The following is a 21,445-nucleotide window of genomic DNA, read 5'->3' as shown; positions in this document are numbered from 1 at the left end:
TGATGAATGATTGATGTTATAGAAAGGGATTAGTTTTCAATTAAAAAAACAAATTAAAATCAACCCACCAACTTCATAACAACAACAACATAAATTTATCATCTTCGGCATGCATGATCTGTACCTGGTGCATAATTAAGAAAGTGCGAAGGTAACTTAATATTTTCATTGTGAATTTCCAATAAAACAATATTGAAACATAAAACATTCCGTCATAATATATAGTGCATGTGACATGGCCAAGTTAATGTTCCCGGTAACTCTTTTGTTATGAAAACAATGCGACAATGAACAGGTCTATGGATTTTACGATCATATTATGTAAATCACAAATCACGAAGGGTGTGGTGCGGATCTGCCATTTTGTAAGCACTGTGTCACCTTATTTTAAACGTAGATCCGAGTAAAAAGCTATCGGTAGATTGACTGCATTAGCTGGGGTTCAAACGTGACTGCTAACAGTGTTTTGTAGTTTCTATAGAAAAAGAAACAGTGTGAATAGAAGTGTGAACAATCTTGTCACCGGGCCAATTATCTCTTTTATATATTTTTTATTGTCTTGTTTTTATTACAATTATATTATATTAACATAAGTTGGGCTGTGTTGAAAGCATGCATGCACTAAAAGTTCAAATGTCTGGGTATTGTTTTATTATTCAGTATATGGTAGGTTCACAATATTGATAAATGAATCGAAACTTCTTTAAAGTTCTGTTTGAGAATTTTAACTTTATGAAACCTTTTGTCTTTTTGTTTGAATGTAGGCCTATCTTCAGTAATTGTTTGTATTGTTTAAGAGGGCTTCTTCACGTAGGTAGGAAGAAATCAGATGTACTGCTGTACAGTATTATAGCTACTCGCTTGTAAAATAAAGTTAAATAAATAAATAGTTGAGCACAGACAATATGAAGCTCTTATTTAAAGATTCGCACCTGGCAATTTAGGCCTATAATATGTCCGTTTCAACAATTATACGACACATTATTGGATAAATTGATAAATAGAAAGATCGACATGAGAATCAGTGTATGAAAGTAAGATCAGAAAACGGAAACAAATCGTGTTTTCACTTTACATTACCAGTAATACTGTTGCGTACTTTTAAAACTAAATAGCCTAACTACTGCACTTTGTATTATATTATTTAGCCTAGTTTTTTAAATTCACTTTCATTATACAAAATATTCATTCTTTAATCATATCATCTTGTCTTAAAACAATTGTTTTGAAATGTGAACCGTTTCATCCTGATAATTTTGTCATCAGACTTTTTACTTAAAAGTTATAACAAAAGTATGGTAAATTCCTTAAAACATTTGCCCAAATTATCTTTTTTATCTTTAAACATAATTATTGAAATTTTTTATGATTGATATGTTTTATGATAGTTGATACCAGGGAGATGTAAAATAAATTTTATTTTACATCTCCCTGGTTGATACAGTCTTTATTTTAAATGTCGACCGCTAGAGTTTGGTCATGTTTGACTAAACATCCAGGGGTGCATGTCAAAAGGTCATGTTTGCATGTTCTCACTTCCTTTTTGAAAGAAGTACAACACGTTGTTTCACAACACACGGATTGCTTCTGTTAAATTTAACTTTATTTGAAATTCTCAGCATATAGTATGGCAGATACTGTTGGAAAGGTACCCTCAATTCCGTTAATATGTTTTGATTCAAATAACATATCATGCTGAAGCCTAAATATATACACGTTTTACAAAAGTAATGTAATGTAATAATGTTTACATTAGGCCAAGCCTACTACTCGCTAGTAGTACAGTAGTAGTTAGCTAGCTAGATAGATAGAGGGCCTACAGGTATGGTATATACAGGTATATAATAGCCTACCAACCAACAACGAATAGCCTAGATATAGTATAATTTATCAGTATGTAGGAGTATGCTAGCCAGAGGAGGCCTTAAAAAACAAAAAATAATAACAGCATCTATTTTCAGGTGATTTCCGGACACCATTATTATTAAAAAATTGTCACTCCTGCTGGAGTGTCATATGAGAAAAAAATGTACTGTAAAATGTTCTTAAAAGATTGGTCTAGGCCTACATCAATACTGAATAATTTTAAATAAAATTTTAAAACAATTGTATTGATTGCTTAAAATCCATCGAATAAACACTACAGGCATGTTGTAAGATATTTACCTAGCCTAGCTAGTATTGGTATTTCCCATCAATAAAAGCAATGTTAATGCACATTCTTTTCTATTGTTGAACAGCCAATTTCTTGTAAAGCAGCTGTGAGTTGGGAAGCTAAAAAACCTTTAAGTATTGAGACAGTTGAAGTTGCTCCACCAAAAGCAGGAGAGATTAGGATCAAGGTAAGTTTTCATATTTAATGTCAAAAGGTATCCTAGGGGAGTACTTTCTAAAATGTTATTTACCTATCCTAGAGGATGTCTACAGATAGGTGTTATTATGCCCTTTTCACGAAAAGATATCTCCCGTTTCGTGAAAAAGGTGTATATACAGGTGGGAAAAAAAATAAGACAGTACTCAATCCTGATATTTTCTTGGTGCTGTGGTGAAATGCGCTGCATTTAAAATAAAATCAAATTTATCAAATAGATAATGAATCAATCAATAAAACATTGACTTTATTTAAACTTGGTACATAATAAATAATATTGTATAATTTTTAGTGAAATCTGTTTATGAGGTTAGTATGACTTTCAAACTAACAATCTCTTTATCAGTTGCTTGCTACTGGTGTGTGCCACACAGATGCCTATACACTGAGTGGACAAGACAGCGAAGGAGTCTTCCCATGCATTCTTGGACATGAGGGTGGTGGTCTCGTAGAAAGCATCGGTGAAGGGGTGACATCTGTTGTACCAGGGGATCATGTCATACCGTTATACATCCCACAGTGCCGCAATTGCAAGTTTTGCAGGAATGAAAAGACCAACCTTTGTCAGGCAGTCAGGTTTGTAACTATTTCAGGAGCCAGGGCCCTGGATACCACATCCTTCAGATGCATACATACCCATGTGTTATCATAGGGTAGTCGCTTTGTACCTCTTTTTTCTCTCTTTAGGGCTACTCAAGGTAAAGGTGTGATGCCAGATAGCACGTCACGTTTTACTTGTAAGGGTAAGACTATCTACCATTTTATGGGCTGCTCCACTTTCTCAGAGTACACTGTTGTTCCCGAGATTGCTGTTGCTAAGGTAGAGTATTTTTTTACAGCCATGACCATGATGTTTTTTCCTAAATGAATTAATTTTATAGGGAAGATGCAAACATCATTTCAAATAGATTAGTGTGCCTTCTAATCCCAGTCTTGAGTTCTTGGTCTGCCACAAAAAACTACCAGAGCCTCATAGACTAAGTTTACGATGTGTAGGCTTACAGTACTAACTTATCCAGTATTGTCAACAGAAATAAATTAAAATTTGTAACAACATTATAGTTTTGCGAGACCGAGCAGATAAGGCCTGGGTGCTGAAAACCATAGACATAATATCAGCACAGGCTTATACTTTAAAGAACTTTTAAGTGCATCTCGCAGAAGACTATGAGGTTGCCCCTGTCTCAGCCCCTGTCAATAGACAAAATTAGGTGCACTTAGTGGCTGCAGGTCAAAAAAGGGCCAGTTTAGTAAAGATGAAAGTTGTCGTCCACTCATGTGCGCAATTCTGCAAGGCACAGATTATTCCCCCCACATTTAAAACAACCAAATAATATGAAGGCCGCACATCCATTTTAGATTTAATCAACTTCGGGAATATAGTTAAAATATAAGATTTGTTTTTCAAATACAATATAGGTAGATGTGGAGGCCCCATTGAACAAGGTATGCCTCCTTGGTTGCGGCATTTCAACTGGTTATGGTGCAGCACTGAACACTGCTAAGGTATATGTTGATTCACTTGTATACTTCAAACAATCTAATAATTATATAAGAATAGAATAGACAATTTTTAAATTTCGCTCAACGTCTATGATTTAAGGCTATAGCTACAAGCATGAATTTCAGATATGATATTTGGTTAAATGTACATAAATTTAAAATGTGTATCAGAAAACATGATGAAAAACAACATTTCTCTTAAAATGGTCAAATTCAGAATTTGACAGCATTTAGCTATAGCAAGCACAAATGTGCGATACTCGGGGTACAGCAAAAGAAGCTGTAATGACGTCATAAGACGGGATGTGACGTCACATGCACATCATCAACCTTGCTACCAAATACGGCTATACGGTACCATCTTCGAGACTTCATATGGCTGCATCCGGATTGAAATTAAGAAATCCGGCTCTATAGCTTTGAGGACATGTCCCTGTAGTATATTCATCCAAAATCCCAGCTCAATACTACAATGAATAAGGGAGGAGTAGTACTTTATAAATCGCAATTGTTTCGATTGGTACCATGTTTATGACGTCGTAATTCTGCATCCGGTTGAAGTACGAACGTTTTCGCTCTATAGCTTTGTTCACCTATTACCCTAGTATATGCATGCCAAGTTTCAGAGCCATCAGACGACGCGTAAAGAACTAGTAGGACTTGAAACTTGGCTCAATAGTGTCCAGATGGAGGAAGAAGAAGAAGAGGAGAAAATGAGCGAGTCCTAGACTCGGGTACCCCGAGTAAAAAAAGTGATTGTATTATATACGGTGAATACATTTTGATATAATGCAAGATATAATGCAAAAATAAGACTTTGAAACATAAACTATGATTGCCACCCTGTTAATTTTCCATATTTGTTTTAATATCTCTCTATGAATTTGTGTATAAGAATGTGTATTTTACTGGGTAATTTGAACAACCTTTCTACTGTGATAAGAAAGTTCTTATTTTCAAAGAAATCATGAATTTGTGTATAAGAATGTGTATTTTACTGGGTAATTTGAACAACCTTTCTACTGTGATAAGAAAGTTCTTATTTTCAAAGAAATCATGTAAAAAAAAAATGGAGGAAACAACTCTATAGATCAGTAATTATTGGAATATATGATCAATAGAATGTTCTATAGAACGATAGCATATGTGCAGATTTGTACCGACAGCCAAAAACAATAAAAGGCTGAAAAATTACATTTTTTTATTGTTACAGAAAATAATAGCTTAAACAGTATTTATTTACATTACCTTGGTGTTTTTCTATTTTGGGACAAATAAATAAATACATTTTAACATTTTGTGTGGTATGTTGGGTAAAAAGATGGTGTAAATTATGTATGATTTTCATAAAGCCTATCATTCATGCTTAAATTGAAAGTGTTCCAGTATTGTAATTACTTTAATAACAATGTTTAATTGACTCTGTGTATTCATTATTTCATTTTGCTGGTATTTATATATCAATCATGACTTTCATTTGTATTGTCTAATATAGTCAATTTGTCTAGGTAAAACTAGAAAATAATTAGATTGTAATTACTTTAATAAACCTTAAGTCTCTAGACATTTTATTGATATCCTTGGATATTAAAGTCCAGTTTCCGTTCTGTTATACAATACAGTTGTAGGAGGTATTATACAAATTGACTTGGAATTAATGTTATATTATAAAAAAAATATTGTTTTACATGAAATTACATTTATTTCAGCTTAAAGATGTATTGTCCCTTTGACTAATTCCAAAAAAATAAAAAATAACAGATTTCGACAAAAGGTGGGTCATTTTGAAGTATCTTAATAGTTATTAACTATCACCAAAAATTTGTCGAAAAAAACAATTAAATGGAAATACAGACGTTTTTTTGTTTAAAAAATAACTTTGACTTCCAGTCAAAGTTTTCGATCAAAACATATCCCATAATGAAACGCGCTTGTTTGGCTACTCTGTATGCATAATCATAAACTTCTTCACGATCTGTGTGAAAATACCTTCTCAACCGTGACGAGTTGTAAACAATCCTAATTAGCATCATGCATAATGCGTAATCGTGGTTTGAAATCTTTGTTTACTTTCGCTAGCGACGATTTTCCAGAGGGAATGTAATCAAACTAATTTACCTGTTAATTACGTAAACTTGTTGCTTTTGGCTCGAATTTTCGACTTAAAGTGAATAACTTTAATATTACTTTGATATGGCCAATTTAAATTTAGAATATTTTGACCTTCATTTTTTTGTGTTTCAAGGGACAATACATCTTTAAATACAAGGCTACTAATAAACCTCTTTAAATTTAATTTTGAAATTAGCTTTCATTCTATTACACAATTCACAAAAATTCATTTTCAAAATATTTTAAAAATTCACATTGTGTTCATTACTTTCTTTTTTATTATTAATTACAAGATAGCACATTGGGTTACATTTAGCACTTAATTCCACAGTATAACTTTTAGACCATCGCCAACCCCCTCCCCTTATTTCAAAATCCTGTATCTGCCACATTTTTTTATTTTTTCTTCTGTGATTTTTACCAATGTTTTATTAACTTTACATTGTAGGTTGAGGAGGGTTCTACGTGTGCTGTATGGGGTATAGGAGCTGTTGGAATGGCTGTCATTATGGGCTGCAAAGCAGCTAAAGCATCTAAAATCATTGCTATTGATATCAACCCATCAAAGGAGCAACAGGGTACTTAGAAAAACATGCTTATTACTATACTATTCTGTTATACAAACTCATTGCTGTTTGTATTTGAGCTATGCGAGTAGTTCCCTTTCCAGCAATTAAAGCTCTCAGAGACCTGGAGTCAAATACACCTAGGGGCTGTTCTGCTGTATAAAAATAACCGGTTAAAAACACCCATTCAATTCAATGTTTGAACGCCATTTAACCAGTTATCGCTGAGCAATTTTTAGCCGCAACACGAAATATTTTATTTATAGTTATAGTTATTTGATTGACAGCTACTGACCATGAGTCAAGTACACTGCAGTAACGTTTGAATGAACCGCCAGGACCAATTGCATTTTGAGTAATTCCAACAATTTTTGTCAACGACCACCCACTGATTTAAACGGTTATTTTGGAGCAAAAATTTTTGAAATAATCGGTTTATTCGGTACTATGCAGCAAAAACGGACCCCTAGTGTCGCCAATTAAAGTACATAGAATTGTTGTGTTCAGAAGTGGGAGTAGGATTCAGTGTATGCAAACACAATCAGTATCTTGTTTTAATCAATGTGCTTGATCTTGGCAAGTGTCCACAACACAAACGTGTGTGTCTCTGGTAATAAGGTTTATCGCAAATAGCGTAGGCAACACATGATGGCAAGGGTTTGGGAGCAAATGTCACAATGCGTACGTACCCGATTTGTTTTTTGTAGGTATGCATCAGGACGTTTGCTCCCAAACCCTTCCCATCATGCATTGTGCAATTACATTCATCGTAAAAATCAAGCTAATTCATAAGCTTATACTGTATCATAAGGTCAATGATAAAGTATAAATATGTGAATGGTTATTTACAATCTGCTTGAAAAGCTAAAATGAAGCTTGGCTAGGCTCCCATGGTGTAGAAATACAACAGTTATGAATTTTATTTTTAGCACGAGATTTTGGTGCCACCGACTTTGTCAATCCAAAAGACTTGCCCGACGGCACTGTTAAACATCTAGTAGCTATGACTGATGGAGGTCCAGATTTTACCTTTGAATGCATTGGTCTTGTTAAGACTATGGTAAGTGAAGGCATATGTGACAGGGGTTTAGGCACAATCAATTTCACAAGTGTACAATCTATAATAATTAGGTGTGAATTTATTTATCCTAGTAATACCAATGTTTTAATTTAGTCAATTTCTAAATTCACCATTTTGGGAAAAATAATTCATTATACAAAACACATTACACAAAATGATGAGCATTATTTTGTTACTCCAGAATAATTTTCTAGACTATTCTATTCATAACATAACAAATATAATTGTTCTTATTTACATTATTATTTAACGTATAATAACGTTTGTTATGATGGAAATAAAGATTGATTGATTGATTATCCAAATAACCCATATTCCACCATACTGAAAAAATGTTCATACTAAACTCACCTTTTTTTTGCAAAGAGGGAAGCTTTAGAGTCTAGTCACAAAGGTTGGGGAGTGTCAACAATCATTGGTGTAGCAGGTGCTGGTCAGGAGATCTCTACCAGACCATTCCAGTTGGTTACTGGACGCACTTGGAAGGGAACAGCATTTGGTGGTAAGAAAATTAATGTGGTAGATAGTTTTGTAATCTCATAAAGGTGAATGATACTGAGCATTTAAGTTAAAGTACTTACTCTTTCGTCTGACATGGCTGAACTTCATCAAATCATACGGTTCAGACAACCGATCTTGCTTATTACCAACAAGTCAATAGAAACGAAGAGCGAGTTGAGGGAAAAAAGTAAATAAAAACCCCAATATTTGTCTTTGAAAGGTTGGAAGAGTCGTGATAGTGTGCCTAAGCTAGTTACTGACTATATGTCTGGAACTCTAAAGGTAGACGAGTTTGTTTCGCATGAGATGTCCCTGGACAAGATAAATGAGGCATTTGACCTTATGCATGCTGGCAAAAGGTAAGTTTATTTGTCTGGTGTCCTGATTCTACAGTTCACATTATTTTACACTCTTGTGTTTGTTTAAAACATGAATGCTTCTTGTATGATGAAAATATTCCTTTGTGTTGTGACAGACAATAATTTAACCCCTTGTTCACAGAAGACAAACTGTGTGCTAATTCTTTTAAACCGGTATACATGATTATGATTAATGTTTTTTTTTTCTATCTATTTTTTTACAGCGTGCGTACAATCATCAATTTCTAAACAGAAGGAGACATTGTGTCTAATAAGGTCAAGTTTAACGAGAAATAATGGAAAACAATACTAGTTTATAGATTGTTAAATGTCACATTTTAATTGATTTATAAGTATGTTTACACATATTCTGAAATACTAATTTTGAGAAGGGTTAAAGATATATAACTTAGACAGTACAATAATATATTCTATTCAGAGAGACAGTAAAATTAATGAAAACAAAGATAAAGCTCGTCTTAGTTTTATTTATTTGTATTCAAATAAATGCATGAAATAAAACATCGCAATAAGAAATAATTAAGCATTCTCTTTATCTAGTTGATCTAAGAAATGACCTCGTCTATTTTGTTCTGGTCGTATAGTGAGTATTTCGCATCCTGTTTCCGTGACAACGAGTGTGTGCTCAAACTGCGCTGAACGTTTACCATCTTCTGTGACTGCCGTCCAATTATCTGGCCATGTTCGGTCTTTCCATGTTCCTGAAATTACAGTTTGAAACTTAAGCCTTGTCTACAATCGCTATCAAACTTTATGTGACAAAAAAATGTGATGTGCCCATATATGGACATGATGTCATTCCACTACCATATTTGAGAATATCACTACCATATTTGGGCACATCACTAGTTTGATAGTGTAGACGGACCTTAAGATGATGCATGTTCAGACGAGTGGGCTCCAACATTAATGTGTTACTTCCATGTCCAAAAAGGAATTAATGATAGAGGTTTTTATGGAGGTAGAAGTATGCTACACAATTTACAATATCAAAATTAACAAATCTTTATTGACAGTAAGAACATTTCCCTAACCTCCAAGGTCAGCAGACAACCTACGTTTAGACATCTGGTCACAGTGCATTATCGGTAGTCACACTTCACCCTAAGATATACCTCAGACATGGGAAGCATCTGCCTTGTATTCAATAAAGACGATGGCGAGTGGAGTGAATAACACATACACCACCCATTCATCATTCAGACTGATTCAGCAAACACCATTTTCTATTTTAGTACTGTATATCTTACCTGCAGATATCATCGGTTCAATTGTAAATACATGCCCAGGTTTCATCACGCCAATTGCTTTGTTTTCTAATAAATAAATTGGATTAATGGTAAAAATGTGTAGGCATACAGTACCGCAAAACCTTGTTATTTTTAGGACTCTTGGTGGGCTTCTTTTCGAGAATACTTTGCGGGGGGTGTGATATGTATTCTTTTTGAGATAGGGCTTCTGTTTGAGGCTTTACGGTATGTAAATAGTAATTTATTCATAAAGGCAAAGTTGAGTTTTTGATCTACTAATCTCAGGATTATCTTCAAACATCAAAATCATTAAGAATTGTACAATATCAAAATTGCTTAAAATGTTGTATGAATTTCATTAAGGCCTAATTAATCACAATTAAGGAGACTATTCTCAAATACTATATTATGCAGTACAATGAGAATTTGTTCATTTTATGTATTGAACTTTCTACCTGTGTGAGAAGTGACTTGAATACAGATTGATATCACCTTAAACTTGTATAAAATTGACATGAACATTCAAAATTCAGTAATCAATAAACCAATTTACAGTACAATCACTTCTGATGGTTCCCTATTGGATAACGCACCAATTTATTAGTGAAGCAATGTTTTAGAGTCACGTAAAACACACATGTACATTTGCCCGTTTCCTTTATCTGTCAGGGGGTATTTCTAAAACAATTGATAATGATGTAGATATAGTTGATATAGCGAATCAAACTTTGTCTAGTTAAACAGCACATAAAATTATGGAATGTAGAAATTCTTCTTTTTATGAATTTTAAAGAAAAATATATGGCCTGATGAAAAATGTTTTAGTCTCAACGATTATAGACAATTTTTTATATAAGTCAAAGATGCACTCCAGGTGGAATGCCATCCTGAGATGAGTAGTAGTAATTAGTACAGTTTTCTGTCTTTTTTTTTTATTAATTTACTGTATATGTAAATTTTACTTTCTATGGACCAGAGATTTCGAAATAAAAGATTGAATGGAATTAATTGAAAATGTATTTATGTAGGAAACCTATTGTTGTTGCAGTAATACTTACTAGCATAGTGTGGTACATTTGGTGCTGTATGAAACAAACGATGAATTCCATGTCCACAATATGTACGTACAACAGAGCATCCATTGGTCTGTGCATGCTTCATTATGGTGTTACCGAGCTCACGATAACGAACTCCTGGTCTCACTGCAATTATTGCGGTAAAGAATATAAAACAGAATTTCAATGAGTATTCTAATTGCAGATAATGTTCAATCTATATATAACGCAAAATGCAGGGCAATGCTGAACAATCAACAGAAAATTTAAAAAGCATAAAATTAATGATGGAAATTCAAATTAAAAAGGTTGGATTTAAGGAGTTTTATATGATCCACTGTACAAACCATATTAGTACAACTGTTTCATTCCACAAGTAGCAAAAGTTTCAACCCACTCTACTCTAGGAAACAATATAAATAAAGATGCCACTACTAAACCTGTTTATTTAATGACCATGTATGCATTCAAACCTGCTTTGTACATTATATACAGTAATTAGTTAATCCAGGAAAGAGTGAAATTAGTGCAATTTCACTTTTCCCTGGATAATTCCTTTCCATCCCATTGTGACATAGAGCCTCATCATTGATTACAGTACACTGGTAAAAGATCCCAACACAGTGAAAACCAGGTTAACCGCTCACTCTTTCTAAAATATTCGCTGGGTTCATATATGTGCACACGAGCAAGATGTGTGGAACTCCTAGACAATTGTTATACCACAAGAACAAGTGTAGAATAACCTGTGCCTATATTATGGCTATCGTTTGCAGTGTTCTGTCTTAACTGCTAACCCACTGGACTCAAAATTAAATGTTTAACCTATATTACCCCCATCTAGGACGTTATGTTTTCACCTCTGTATGTATGTGGGTAGTTTATCTATGGTTTTATCCTCTCCTGACAGGCTGTATGTCAAATAGGAGAGAAAGTTAACGATTGTGAACAATTTATTTTGTTAATTGGTTTATAATAAAAACTGACCTTCATCTATTGCCTGCATTAGACAATCATACGCCACCTTTACAAGGTTTTTACTTCCCTCATCAACTTTACCAACGAAAAAAGTCTCATTTAAATCGCCATGGAATCCTTTGTAATACACTGTAATGTCAACTATAAAGAAACGTAAATTGCTACAGTAAAATACTCTCATTTAAAAATTATATGAATAATTCATAAACAAATCTGTCTTAATCGAACTAGTACCAGGTGCTTTGTGTTCTTGTTAATTCCCCAAATACATAAACAAATCATTTCAAAACACATTTACTTTATTTCTTGGGTGTTCATCATACAAATTCTAATGCATGTAATTATCTATAATAAGTTATTCCATAATCTTTATATTGCCTGTGGATGTTCATGTTGTGACATTTTGCACTTACACATACTTAGGCTTTTAAGATACGAAATAAAACAAATTTATCCCCAGGCAATAAGCATTAATTTAAATTTTTTCCGATATGTAATATTTAAGATTGCAAATTTCAAATACTAGATAGTTGTGTTATGTGATGAATTCTTTGACGAATAAACAATCTAAACAACCTCAAGGAATATTCATACATTACATTTCAAACTATTTTGTACCCGCATACAACCCGTTAGGAATACCACATAGTTAATGAGAGCTTTAAAGTATAAATTTAATCCTACTTTGGCAGAAATATAAAGTAATTGATCGAATTCACTAGCTAAACAACTTGATTTTAAACAACTTGAAACAGAATAGTATTATCCTGTGTTATCGTTTTTTATTTAAAATTAACCTTGTCTTATACATCATTTCTTGGCAATCCATTGTCTATGTTATTGTATTTTGACTGTTGACTCTGCACTAATCAGTTAACTTCAGAAAATATTCTAATTATTGAAAAACACCTATACATACTGTTCACAATGTCTCCGTCTTCTAATGGTCTTCCATCAGGTATTCCATGACATATAACTTCATTAACAGAGCTACAAATAAAAAACACACACAATTTAAACTTGACCTTTGACCCTGAAAATCAAAAATATTACCAACATTTAAACTTACGAGAGATATTCCTCCTCTGACCTCATAACACCTAAAATGAAATTTGTATCTTTAAAACGACAGTTGTTAAAGCTTCTACCTACAGATGCTACACAACTTTTACATTACCAGCTAAATTAGATGATAGTTTATAGTATATATTAGGGAATATTAATCACAGTGACAACTAACATGTTCAACGCCATACACGTTTTAAATCAAATGTGCAACCTTTCAAAATTCTAGGAAACTATCAATAGAATCAATGTATTATGTGTAGTTATTAATTATCAACAATATGATAAATCATTGAGGTTAGGTATATCCGATAAAGTTACTAAACGATTCAAATTGCAAGAAATAAAAATTCATCTGCACCGTCTACTGTAGAAATTCTATATGGTTAACATACTGAAATGCTATACATAACTGAGCTAACTAAAATGACATTTTGGCTTCCCTTAACATCGTAGCACTTAAATACGTTTCAAATAACAAAAGAATATAGCAAGCAAACATTACTTAAATCATCATCTTTTATTTGACTTTGACCTTTAAAAAAATATGTGAAAAATCCACCTATTGAAAGTTAAAATTCAAATAATAATAATGATTCCTTTTAAACAATAAATCCACAATTGAATGTCAAATAAAAACTAAAATGTCATCTGATTGACAGATTTAAATAAAGTGCACACTAAAGAACCGTGGGCGGACTTTGCATGGACTCCAATATTGACGATTGTCACTGTCAGAAATTTGTCAAGTATACAGTATTTAATCACAAAGTACATTAAAACCATTATCGATAAACCCATTAACCTTAGAAATGAAACCTTAGAACATCTATGACATTTGTGACAATCATCTTGCTGGTGATAAATACTCTTTTTTTGTTATTAAAAACCCTAGATCCCCATTGCATTTAAGCTATTGTAGTTACAAAATGAAAAATTTGTTCTAAACATTTAATTATTACAAACATAAGGCATAACCAGGGGCATATCTAGCCTTTGGCCTACTGTTAATGCAAGTTTAAATGTATTAATATTCAACAAACAGTATTCATGACGTTTTGTACTTATTTTAAGCTTGTTTAAATAAAATATCCTTACGTGCAACAAGATTTTGGAAACTGGTGGTAATTTAACGGTGAAGGATAACAGTTGCGTTCCATACAAGCATCATGAACTATTTGATCTATTTCGTCGGTAGTCACGCCAACTTGAACTGCACTATATGCAATGTCTAAAACTTCTCTCCCTAACTGAAAACGTAAATAAAAACATTCAAGATTAAAACATATTCAATGGCGGATCAATAGTCCATGGGATTTAAACTTTTAAATCAAACTAATTGCAAGAAAAGGTTTTTTTGATGAAATGTGTTCTTTAGACCCTACTGAACACATTTATCAACGTTAGGACATTTTTCGACAACGGGAAATAGCCAAATTTGCATAATTAAAAAAGGCGGCCATTTTATCTTGGAAACCGCTAGTCACAGATACGTAATTATGGTATCAAAATCATTAGAATATATGTTTTTATATTCACTTTAATGAAAAAGTTTGTCCAAAAATGAATAGAAGTGCTATTTCTAACATTAGAGAGGTTTCGCAATCTTACGAATACGATAACGAAAACGGATACGTCACGCACACGTATTCGTTTTCGTAAGCCAGTAAAAATCTGTTTCGCATGGCAACGAAATATTGAGGGCGCCGTCCAAAATATGACTGCGGTAAATTTGAGCGAAGCGCGTGTACGTGTTGCTTGGTGCTTGGCTGCCTAGGCCTAGCGTAACATCAAAGCGAGTGAGGACTTTAAAAACTGCTATTTATCAAAATTGACCTAGCATTTTAGTAAATTACTTTAGTAAATTACTTTCAATAAATCTATAATTATATTATAATCATGAATCGTTCCTGTTTCAATTTCAGAATGTGCAAAATAGATCAAAAACTATACTCGTTTTGTAGTTACGAATATGACTGGTGATATTCGTCAACACGAATACGCTTTACGAATATGAATTGGGGATGAGCTCAAAAGTTTCACAAATGTGTGACGTATCCGTTTTCGTTATCGTATTCGTAAGGTTGCGAAACCTCTCTATTATTGACCTTTGACAAGAATTTTGAAACAGAAGGGCTTAGGGCCTAACAATTGTAAAATGAAGTTCTGCATTTAACATAAAGTCCTATCTTTGCATTGTACTTTCAAATTTTAGGAAGAGTTAGGGGGAGGGGCGAGGATTGTGTCTCTTGAATTGAACCCGCCTAATAGCAAGGGAAATAAATTAAGAATTTATTTATTGGCACCACAACAGCATGCAAGGTCTAATGAATCAGTCATTTATAAATACTACTCCATCAACTAATAATAACACTCTTTAACATTAACTCTCTCGTTTACATTGAAGGCCTGTGGGGAAACAAAAAGTTAAGTTAAATTTAAGATTAATGGCAGCCATTTTACTTGTATCTTTGGGCAATATCGTATATTTAAAATATAAAACATAGTATTAAGAGAAATATAAAACATTATTTTGGTTGTTGAGTGTGTTCTGCAATACATCATGATTTGAATGTAGCTAAAGAATGGGAAAAAAGTGAAACTAAATTAAGTTAAGATTTTAAATGGCAGCCATTTTACTTGTATCTTTGGGCAAAATCATATATTTAAAATATATAAAACATACTGTATAAGAGAAATGTATTGTATATGTTGTAATGTATATTGTGCAATACATCAATGCTTTGAACATAGCTAATTAATGGCAAAAAAAACCGTGACTAAAATAACTAAATAAAATAATAAATTGAAAACAGCAGAAATAAATGTTGTATTGTGTACCATTGCCAAGAGTTTGAATTGTGAATATTATTAAACATTAAAATATACTTCTTGCTTCGTTAGTTGTGCTTACATATACCCTGGCAAGGGACATTGCAATTATCAGGCTTTTCAGGCTAAGGTATTTACCAGGGTAAGTTTCCACACAGTTACATTTTATATACAGAGTATCGCGTATGAAATATAAAGTTACATTTAATATTTTAAAAAAACATGCACATGTTCTCCCTTACTATGAGGAACAGTTTGCGATATTATACCATATCATTGGAACTGACATTGCTACCAAATTTAAGTCTTAATGGAAATTTCCCAGATCCACTATGTTTCATTTTATTATATTATAATATACCGTACTTCAAGATTTTAATGTGGAATATTACATAGCCTATGTAAATATGTGAACGTGATTGGTTGAAACTGCGTCACATGACTACCGCTGCGAGGATCGTAAATCGTATATATCCTCGAGAACAATGATATTGACTGAGTAATTTTCGCGTAATTATTGTGTCCCCTGTCATTAATCATATAAATTCTCGAGTTCGATGATTGACTGTGTAATTTTCGTGCGCAACACTCTTGTTTGCCGATAAATAAACAAAAGTCATCTACTGGATCTTAAACTTGGGATGGAATTGTCACTCCATCACAAGACAACGCTTCAACCGCTGCGCCACGGAACTTGCTTGAAGAAATTAATCTTTTAAACTATTTAAGCTATGCATACATAGCGCCCTCATTTGTTATTAGTCCTCCCTAAATGTGATGAAACACCGTTTGTGATTGGTCAATACTCACGGTAGTAACCTAGTAACTAGTACGCGCTGAACATCCGGTGATTCGGCTCCTCGAAGAGAAGAAGACGAATTGTTTATTCGGCCTACCTGATTATAATATTATTATTAATAGGCTTATTGATTGAAATTCTTCTGTTAATTTAAACGACCTAGGCCTAGGAATCATTAATTAGTAATTATCTGTATATTATTCTTCGCAAGGTAAGGTGTCTAGGCAGGCTTGTTTACATACAATACAAATACTATAGGAGGCCTAGCCTAGCTTCACCCAACCCAGCAGACTTGTTCTTGGCTATATAATATAACAGATATCGCCTTTTATATCGGTAAAATATAAGATTTGACATCCCCTCGGGATGATATTATGTTCTCGGGGAATTATATATATCCCTCAGCTGCCGCTTCGGGATATATATATTCCCTCGAACATAATATCATTCCCTCGGGGATGTCAAATCTTATATTTCACCTCTAAGCAGGCAATATCTGTATAATATCTTACGAAATACAAATAAAGGAAGAAAACAATAAATCAAACATGCCTCTAAAGCTCTGTCTACACTCAAACTTTGTGACAAAAAAGTGTGATGTTCCCATATACGGACACGATGATGTCATATCACCAACCAAACACAGGAACAAACTAGTTTGATAGTGTAGACGAAGCTTTACTAATATATTTCCATTGCAATTACTTACTCGGCATGTCTCTCGAAGGATTTCTATTTCATCTGAACTTAGCACCTTAATCTGTGTACTCCCTCTAACTGCCATCTCACTAGCAGGGTAACCTATAATAAACGCATCATTCAAAACTCATTATCATCAACTGCATGTTATTTTCACATAAATGTTATAATAACAGATAAAACTCCTCATTAAGAACAAACCCTTATTTTTATCATTGTGATTTTACTTATATTTCATGTTCTTGAATATTATAACTTAATTATACATGTCTACTGCCATGTCTACTGTGACAATAGAATGTAAAGACATTGTACACTACAAAATAAAACCCAGAAATAGAGAGGTTCAAGATCATCATAAAAATAGAAGTAGTCATTCATTCTTACCTTTCACATGAGAGGCATAATCAGGTTTATCTATCTCTGGTAGAACTTCTCTTTTGGGTGACTATTATAAAAAAAAAATAAACAAAAAGATAAAACATCTTAAAACAATAATTATGGACAATGTATTTTATTTATTCATGAATAGTCTTGTATACCATTGTCAGGTGAATTGTGAAAAATAAAAGATAGAAATTAGTTAGTGTGTACATAGTCCCCAGACAAGGGACATTAATACCATTATGGGCCTATTCCAGCATATATATTTACCCATGGTACAGTATGTTGGTTCCTATGTGTTGTAAGTTGGTTCCTACCTGCTAAAGTTAGTAATAAACTATGCTCATTAAACCAGGGAAGAGTTAAAAACTCTTCCCTGATTAAACCAACATACCCTGGTAAATAACTAAGTGTGAACAGCCCTAAATAAGATAGAGTGTGTACAGCACTTAGATATTAGGTCAGGGACAATTATGCTAGAAATGTTTAGTGTATACTTACAACAATATGTGGTCTTAGTGGTCCTGAGTACACATACCCAGGCCAGGGGTTTGCATTTTCCTTTGTCATATGATCTTTCATTCTCTGTTTTTTATGTACAGCCTTGTGAACTGCCCAGTTGGCTTTGAAACAGTCCTATGGAGTACAGATTCAAATGAAAACAAAGAAACATTCATTAATCATAGATATTATACTGTATGTATTGTAGATATAGTTATCTTTTGTAAATGTGTGTGTGCACTAATGTAAATTACTGTTTTAGTTACAAGTCGTTGGATTATTATTATTAATTTGTTAATGTTCTCTGCTGAGCCACTTTGGAAATCAATGCTTTAGCACTGAAATTTCATTCAGTATAAAGACAGAATATTGTTCTTCAAAACATGAAAAATAAAGATGAATACAATTTTGTAAATAAATAAAAAACAACAAAAGAATTAACGATAAGAATTAACGATAACAACTAGAACCCAATTTTTGACAGAGAATGACAATTTGGGTCAAAATGAATAAAAACTGATGTGACATTAACTGATTAACAAATTTAAAAAAAAAACAAATTACAGTGTTTTTCCAGTGGAAAATATATCTTTAATATATTTATTTATTCCTTTCAGTCAAACATAAAAAGGTAGCACTGAGGAGAGACAAGAGTTGTCAAAGACAACTATTGCCAAAGGGCGTGTGTCTCCAACTCCAGACAAACAATACAAGCACAATAGAAATAAATTATTACAAAAATAGACTATGTACAATAATACAGTTAGTTAACACTCAGGTCAATAGGGAATCAAATGCTTCCATGACCAGTTCAACAAGCTTACATATCTTCCAAGAAAATTAGTAATTTTAACCACAACAATATTTTATAATTTAGGGACGTGAATGAACCCAGGAATGAACATTGAATTTGACATTTTACTTCTCAAACTAAAGACCAAGCAAAGATTACTTAAATAATACTACAGAGAATAAAATGAATAACAAAGACATATTTCAGACCAACTTTAAGAGCATTACATGTAAATTGATGACAATGAATTTTGTTTTCCTAGCAAATGCAATCTTTATTTGGCACATATAAACAGCTTTATGTCTTATTGCACTAAATTTAATACAAATAAAACCATTTATCATCATATACAAGCAATTCAACTTACAAGACAAAGAATTTTTCACTCTAAGAATACATTATCAATTTACAATGATACTTATTGTACTATAAGATTTAAATCTCATTTGTATGTAGTCACTTTTAAAAACACAGTTTCAGTTTGAATTTAGTTTTTAAGATATGAATCATATTTTGTATGGCAGACAACATGACACTACCAGATTTACGAGCAGTATCTTGTATTTGGATAAATATCCCCCTGTGGTGATTTACTATGTCTAAATCCATACAATAACAATTTAATGTATGCATTTTAACTTTATAGTCATAGTTCTAAACCTACACTTTAGCATTAATTCAGAATCCTATTAAATTCCATGAAAAAAAACCCATATTCAAAAGGTATTACAATATCAGTAATGGAACAATAAATGGCTTGATATGATTTATATTGTTGAATGAGATTTAGAGAAAATTGTGAACTGTGATTACATTACTAAAAATTGGGAAGTTGGGTATATATTGTAAACAAAGTTGGAAATCTCTATGTTGTACGCAGTAAAGTATATATAGGAAAAATGTTTAAAAACCAAAAAAAAAAAACACTTGAATTCACATCAACACATCTACTGAACATTATTAAAAACTTAGAAAGCCAAAAACAAGAAAGAGCGAAAGCTCAAACATACTGGGCCTATGCCCTACACAATTTTTTGTATATTTTTTAGGTTATTGGATATTTTGCTTTAAAATTGTGCATCTAGACAATCTGTCAACAACCCATTTTAAAACAATTCTGCTTCATTTAATGACATGTGATACAGTATATTTTCCGAAGCTCCAACAACTATCATTTTTGATGTTTGTGTTTTGATACAGTACTGCATCAAAGCTTCTGGTTTGTTGTGGCGAGTGTAGCCGGCGGTTGGCATTGTGGTGAGTGTAGCGGCGGTTGGCGTTGTGGTGAGTGTAGTGGTTGGCGTTGTGGTGAGTGTAGTGGTTGGCGTTGTGGTGAGTGTAGTGGTTGGTGTTGTGGCGAGTGTAGTGGTTGGTGTTGTGGCGAGTGTAGAGTGGTTGTTTTGTGGAGTGTAGAGGTTGGAGATATGCTGAGTGTAGTGGTTGGCATTGTGGCGAGGGTAGTGGTTGGCATTGTGGCGAGTGTAGTGGTTGGCATTGTGGCGAGTGTAGTGGTTGGCATTGTGAAGGATGTGCTCCATTGCCAAAACACTTGTTATTTTTTCTGACCATCGTAAAGTTGGCAGACATTTATTACTCACCTTTTCCCCAAAACAAAGTAACCTAATCTATGTTGTTCTTTATATTATGTTATACCTTAATTTATAGCAGCCAGAAGCTTTGATACGGTACCACATAGGCCTCTAGGACCTATTATTAGTATTACTACTACTAGGCTAGCTCTAGGCCTAGGCTAGATCCCCTTTAATTTAGTCTTTTAATCAGAGCAAAAAAACCAAACTGGATGGAAGGAACAAATATGGCTATGCATGAATTACCTGTGAGCAGAAATATGAACCATCGATGCTTAATTTAATGCATGTTGGGCATTGCAAGCGAGATTCTTTTCCACATCCATCTGTTTCGCATATTCGTGCACCTGCACTCGACATACTGTATTGGCCTGTCAACCAGATCTATTTAATACACTGACTGATTCAGTCTCAGTCCGGGAGGGAAGAGCTGGCTCCCCGCCGACGATCAGTAGAGAGGTACAGTCGATCGACCGCCTAGCCTATTCTAACCAACTTATGAGGCTTAGCCTAGTATATAATAGTACAGTCAACCAAATTTAACATCTGAACATATATGGGTTTCTCCAACGAATATATAACATTGGACGTAAACAATTTGTAGCCGATATGCTATGATTTTATGTTACCCTAGGCCTAGCCCACCACACATGATGAGGATACGAAACACGACGACTAGCGACAGAGAGCTAGTATATTCGCTGGCGGCGCAATTTTTGTAAAACCTATAATAATAAAAATGTATAATGATGTCTCCGAATTTCGCTGATTGTTTTATTTTTTCGCGCCGCTCCTTGAGAATTATAGTTTACTACGGTTGAAAAATGGGTATTAAAACTAGGACTGGGCATGCGCACACCTCCAAAGAACGTCTGGAAAATAGAGTCTATGAAAACATTTGCTGATTGAGATGCAACGGTATCGTGACTGCGCGGCGTTTTTTGTAAGAAATATTTTTTGTTTTATCCTATATACTTTTTTTAAAT

The 21,445-nt window shown here is 33.3% G+C and overlaps 3 protein-coding genes across 3 annotated transcripts in view; 2 read left to right on the top strand and 1 right to left on the bottom strand.

Moving 5' to 3' along the window:
- LOC144845394 (tetraspanin-5-like) overlaps window positions 1-21,445 on the top strand; it is a 206,048-nt gene that overhangs the window by 132,063 nt on the left and 52,540 nt on the right. The gene's annotated exons all lie outside the window — the stretch shown is intronic.
- Window positions 1,530-8,965, top strand: LOC144845612 (alcohol dehydrogenase class-3-like). Its single transcript, XM_078703042.1, has 10 exons — window positions 1,530-1,648; window positions 2,241-2,342; window positions 2,718-2,947; window positions 3,059-3,191; window positions 3,791-3,877; window positions 6,435-6,564; window positions 7,482-7,612; window positions 8,000-8,135; window positions 8,355-8,493; window positions 8,718-8,965. The coding sequence occupies exons 1-10, from the start codon at window positions 1,628-1,630 to the stop codon at window positions 8,740-8,742; spliced, it is 1,134 nt and encodes a 377-aa protein (XP_078559168.1). The 5' UTR covers window positions 1,530-1,627; the 3' UTR covers window positions 8,743-8,965.
- LOC144845611 (methionine aminopeptidase 1-like) lies at window positions 8,962-21,127 on the bottom strand. Its single transcript, XM_078703040.1, has 10 exons — window positions 20,706-21,127; window positions 18,078-18,212; window positions 17,580-17,640; window positions 17,203-17,294; window positions 13,961-14,112; window positions 12,717-12,787; window positions 11,807-11,938; window positions 10,823-10,966; window positions 9,765-9,830; window positions 8,962-9,215 (listed from the first exon to the last, which is right to left on the bottom strand). Exons 1-10 carry the CDS (start codon window positions 20,817-20,819, stop codon window positions 9,034-9,036), a joined length of 1,149 nt encoding a protein of 382 aa, XP_078559166.1. The 5' UTR covers window positions 20,820-21,127; the 3' UTR covers window positions 8,962-9,033.

Source organism: Antedon bifida, chromosome 6, assembly GCF_963402885.1.
Source record: "Antedon bifida chromosome 6, ecAntBifi1.1, whole genome shotgun sequence".
Taxonomy (NCBI): Eukaryota; Metazoa; Echinodermata; class Crinoidea; order Comatulida; family Antedonidae; genus Antedon; species Antedon bifida.
This window is presented reverse-complemented; position numbering and strand designations above follow the sequence as displayed.

What these genes read in the sequence shown, in the direction of transcription:
- LOC144845612 (XM_078703042.1), top strand. Translation starts at nt 1,628, where the DNA reads ATGGCAGATACTGTTGGAAAG. An exon ending in AACCTTTGTCAGGCAGTCAG is followed by an intron (nt 2,948 to 3,058) that starts GTTTGTAACTAT and finishes TTCTCTCTTTAG; the next exon opens with GGCTACTCAAGGTAAAGGTG. An exon ending in CTTATGCATGCTGGCAAAAG is followed by an intron (nt 8,494 to 8,717) that starts GTAAGTTTATTT and finishes ATTTTTTTACAG; the next exon opens with CGTGCGTACAATCATCAATT.
- LOC144845611 (XM_078703040.1), bottom strand. Translation starts at nt 20,819, where the DNA reads ATGTCGAGTGCAGGTGCACGAATATGCGAAACAGATGGATGTGGAAAA. An exon ending in TCCTTCGAGAGACATGCCGA is followed by an intron (nt 14,113 to 17,202) that starts GTAAGTAATTGC and finishes TTACGTTTTCAG; the next exon opens with TTAGGGAGAGAAGTTTTAGA. An exon ending in TGAACCGATGATATCTGCAG is followed by an intron (nt 9,216 to 9,764) that starts GTAAGATATACA and finishes CTGTAATTTCAG; the next exon opens with GAACATGGAAAGACCGAACA.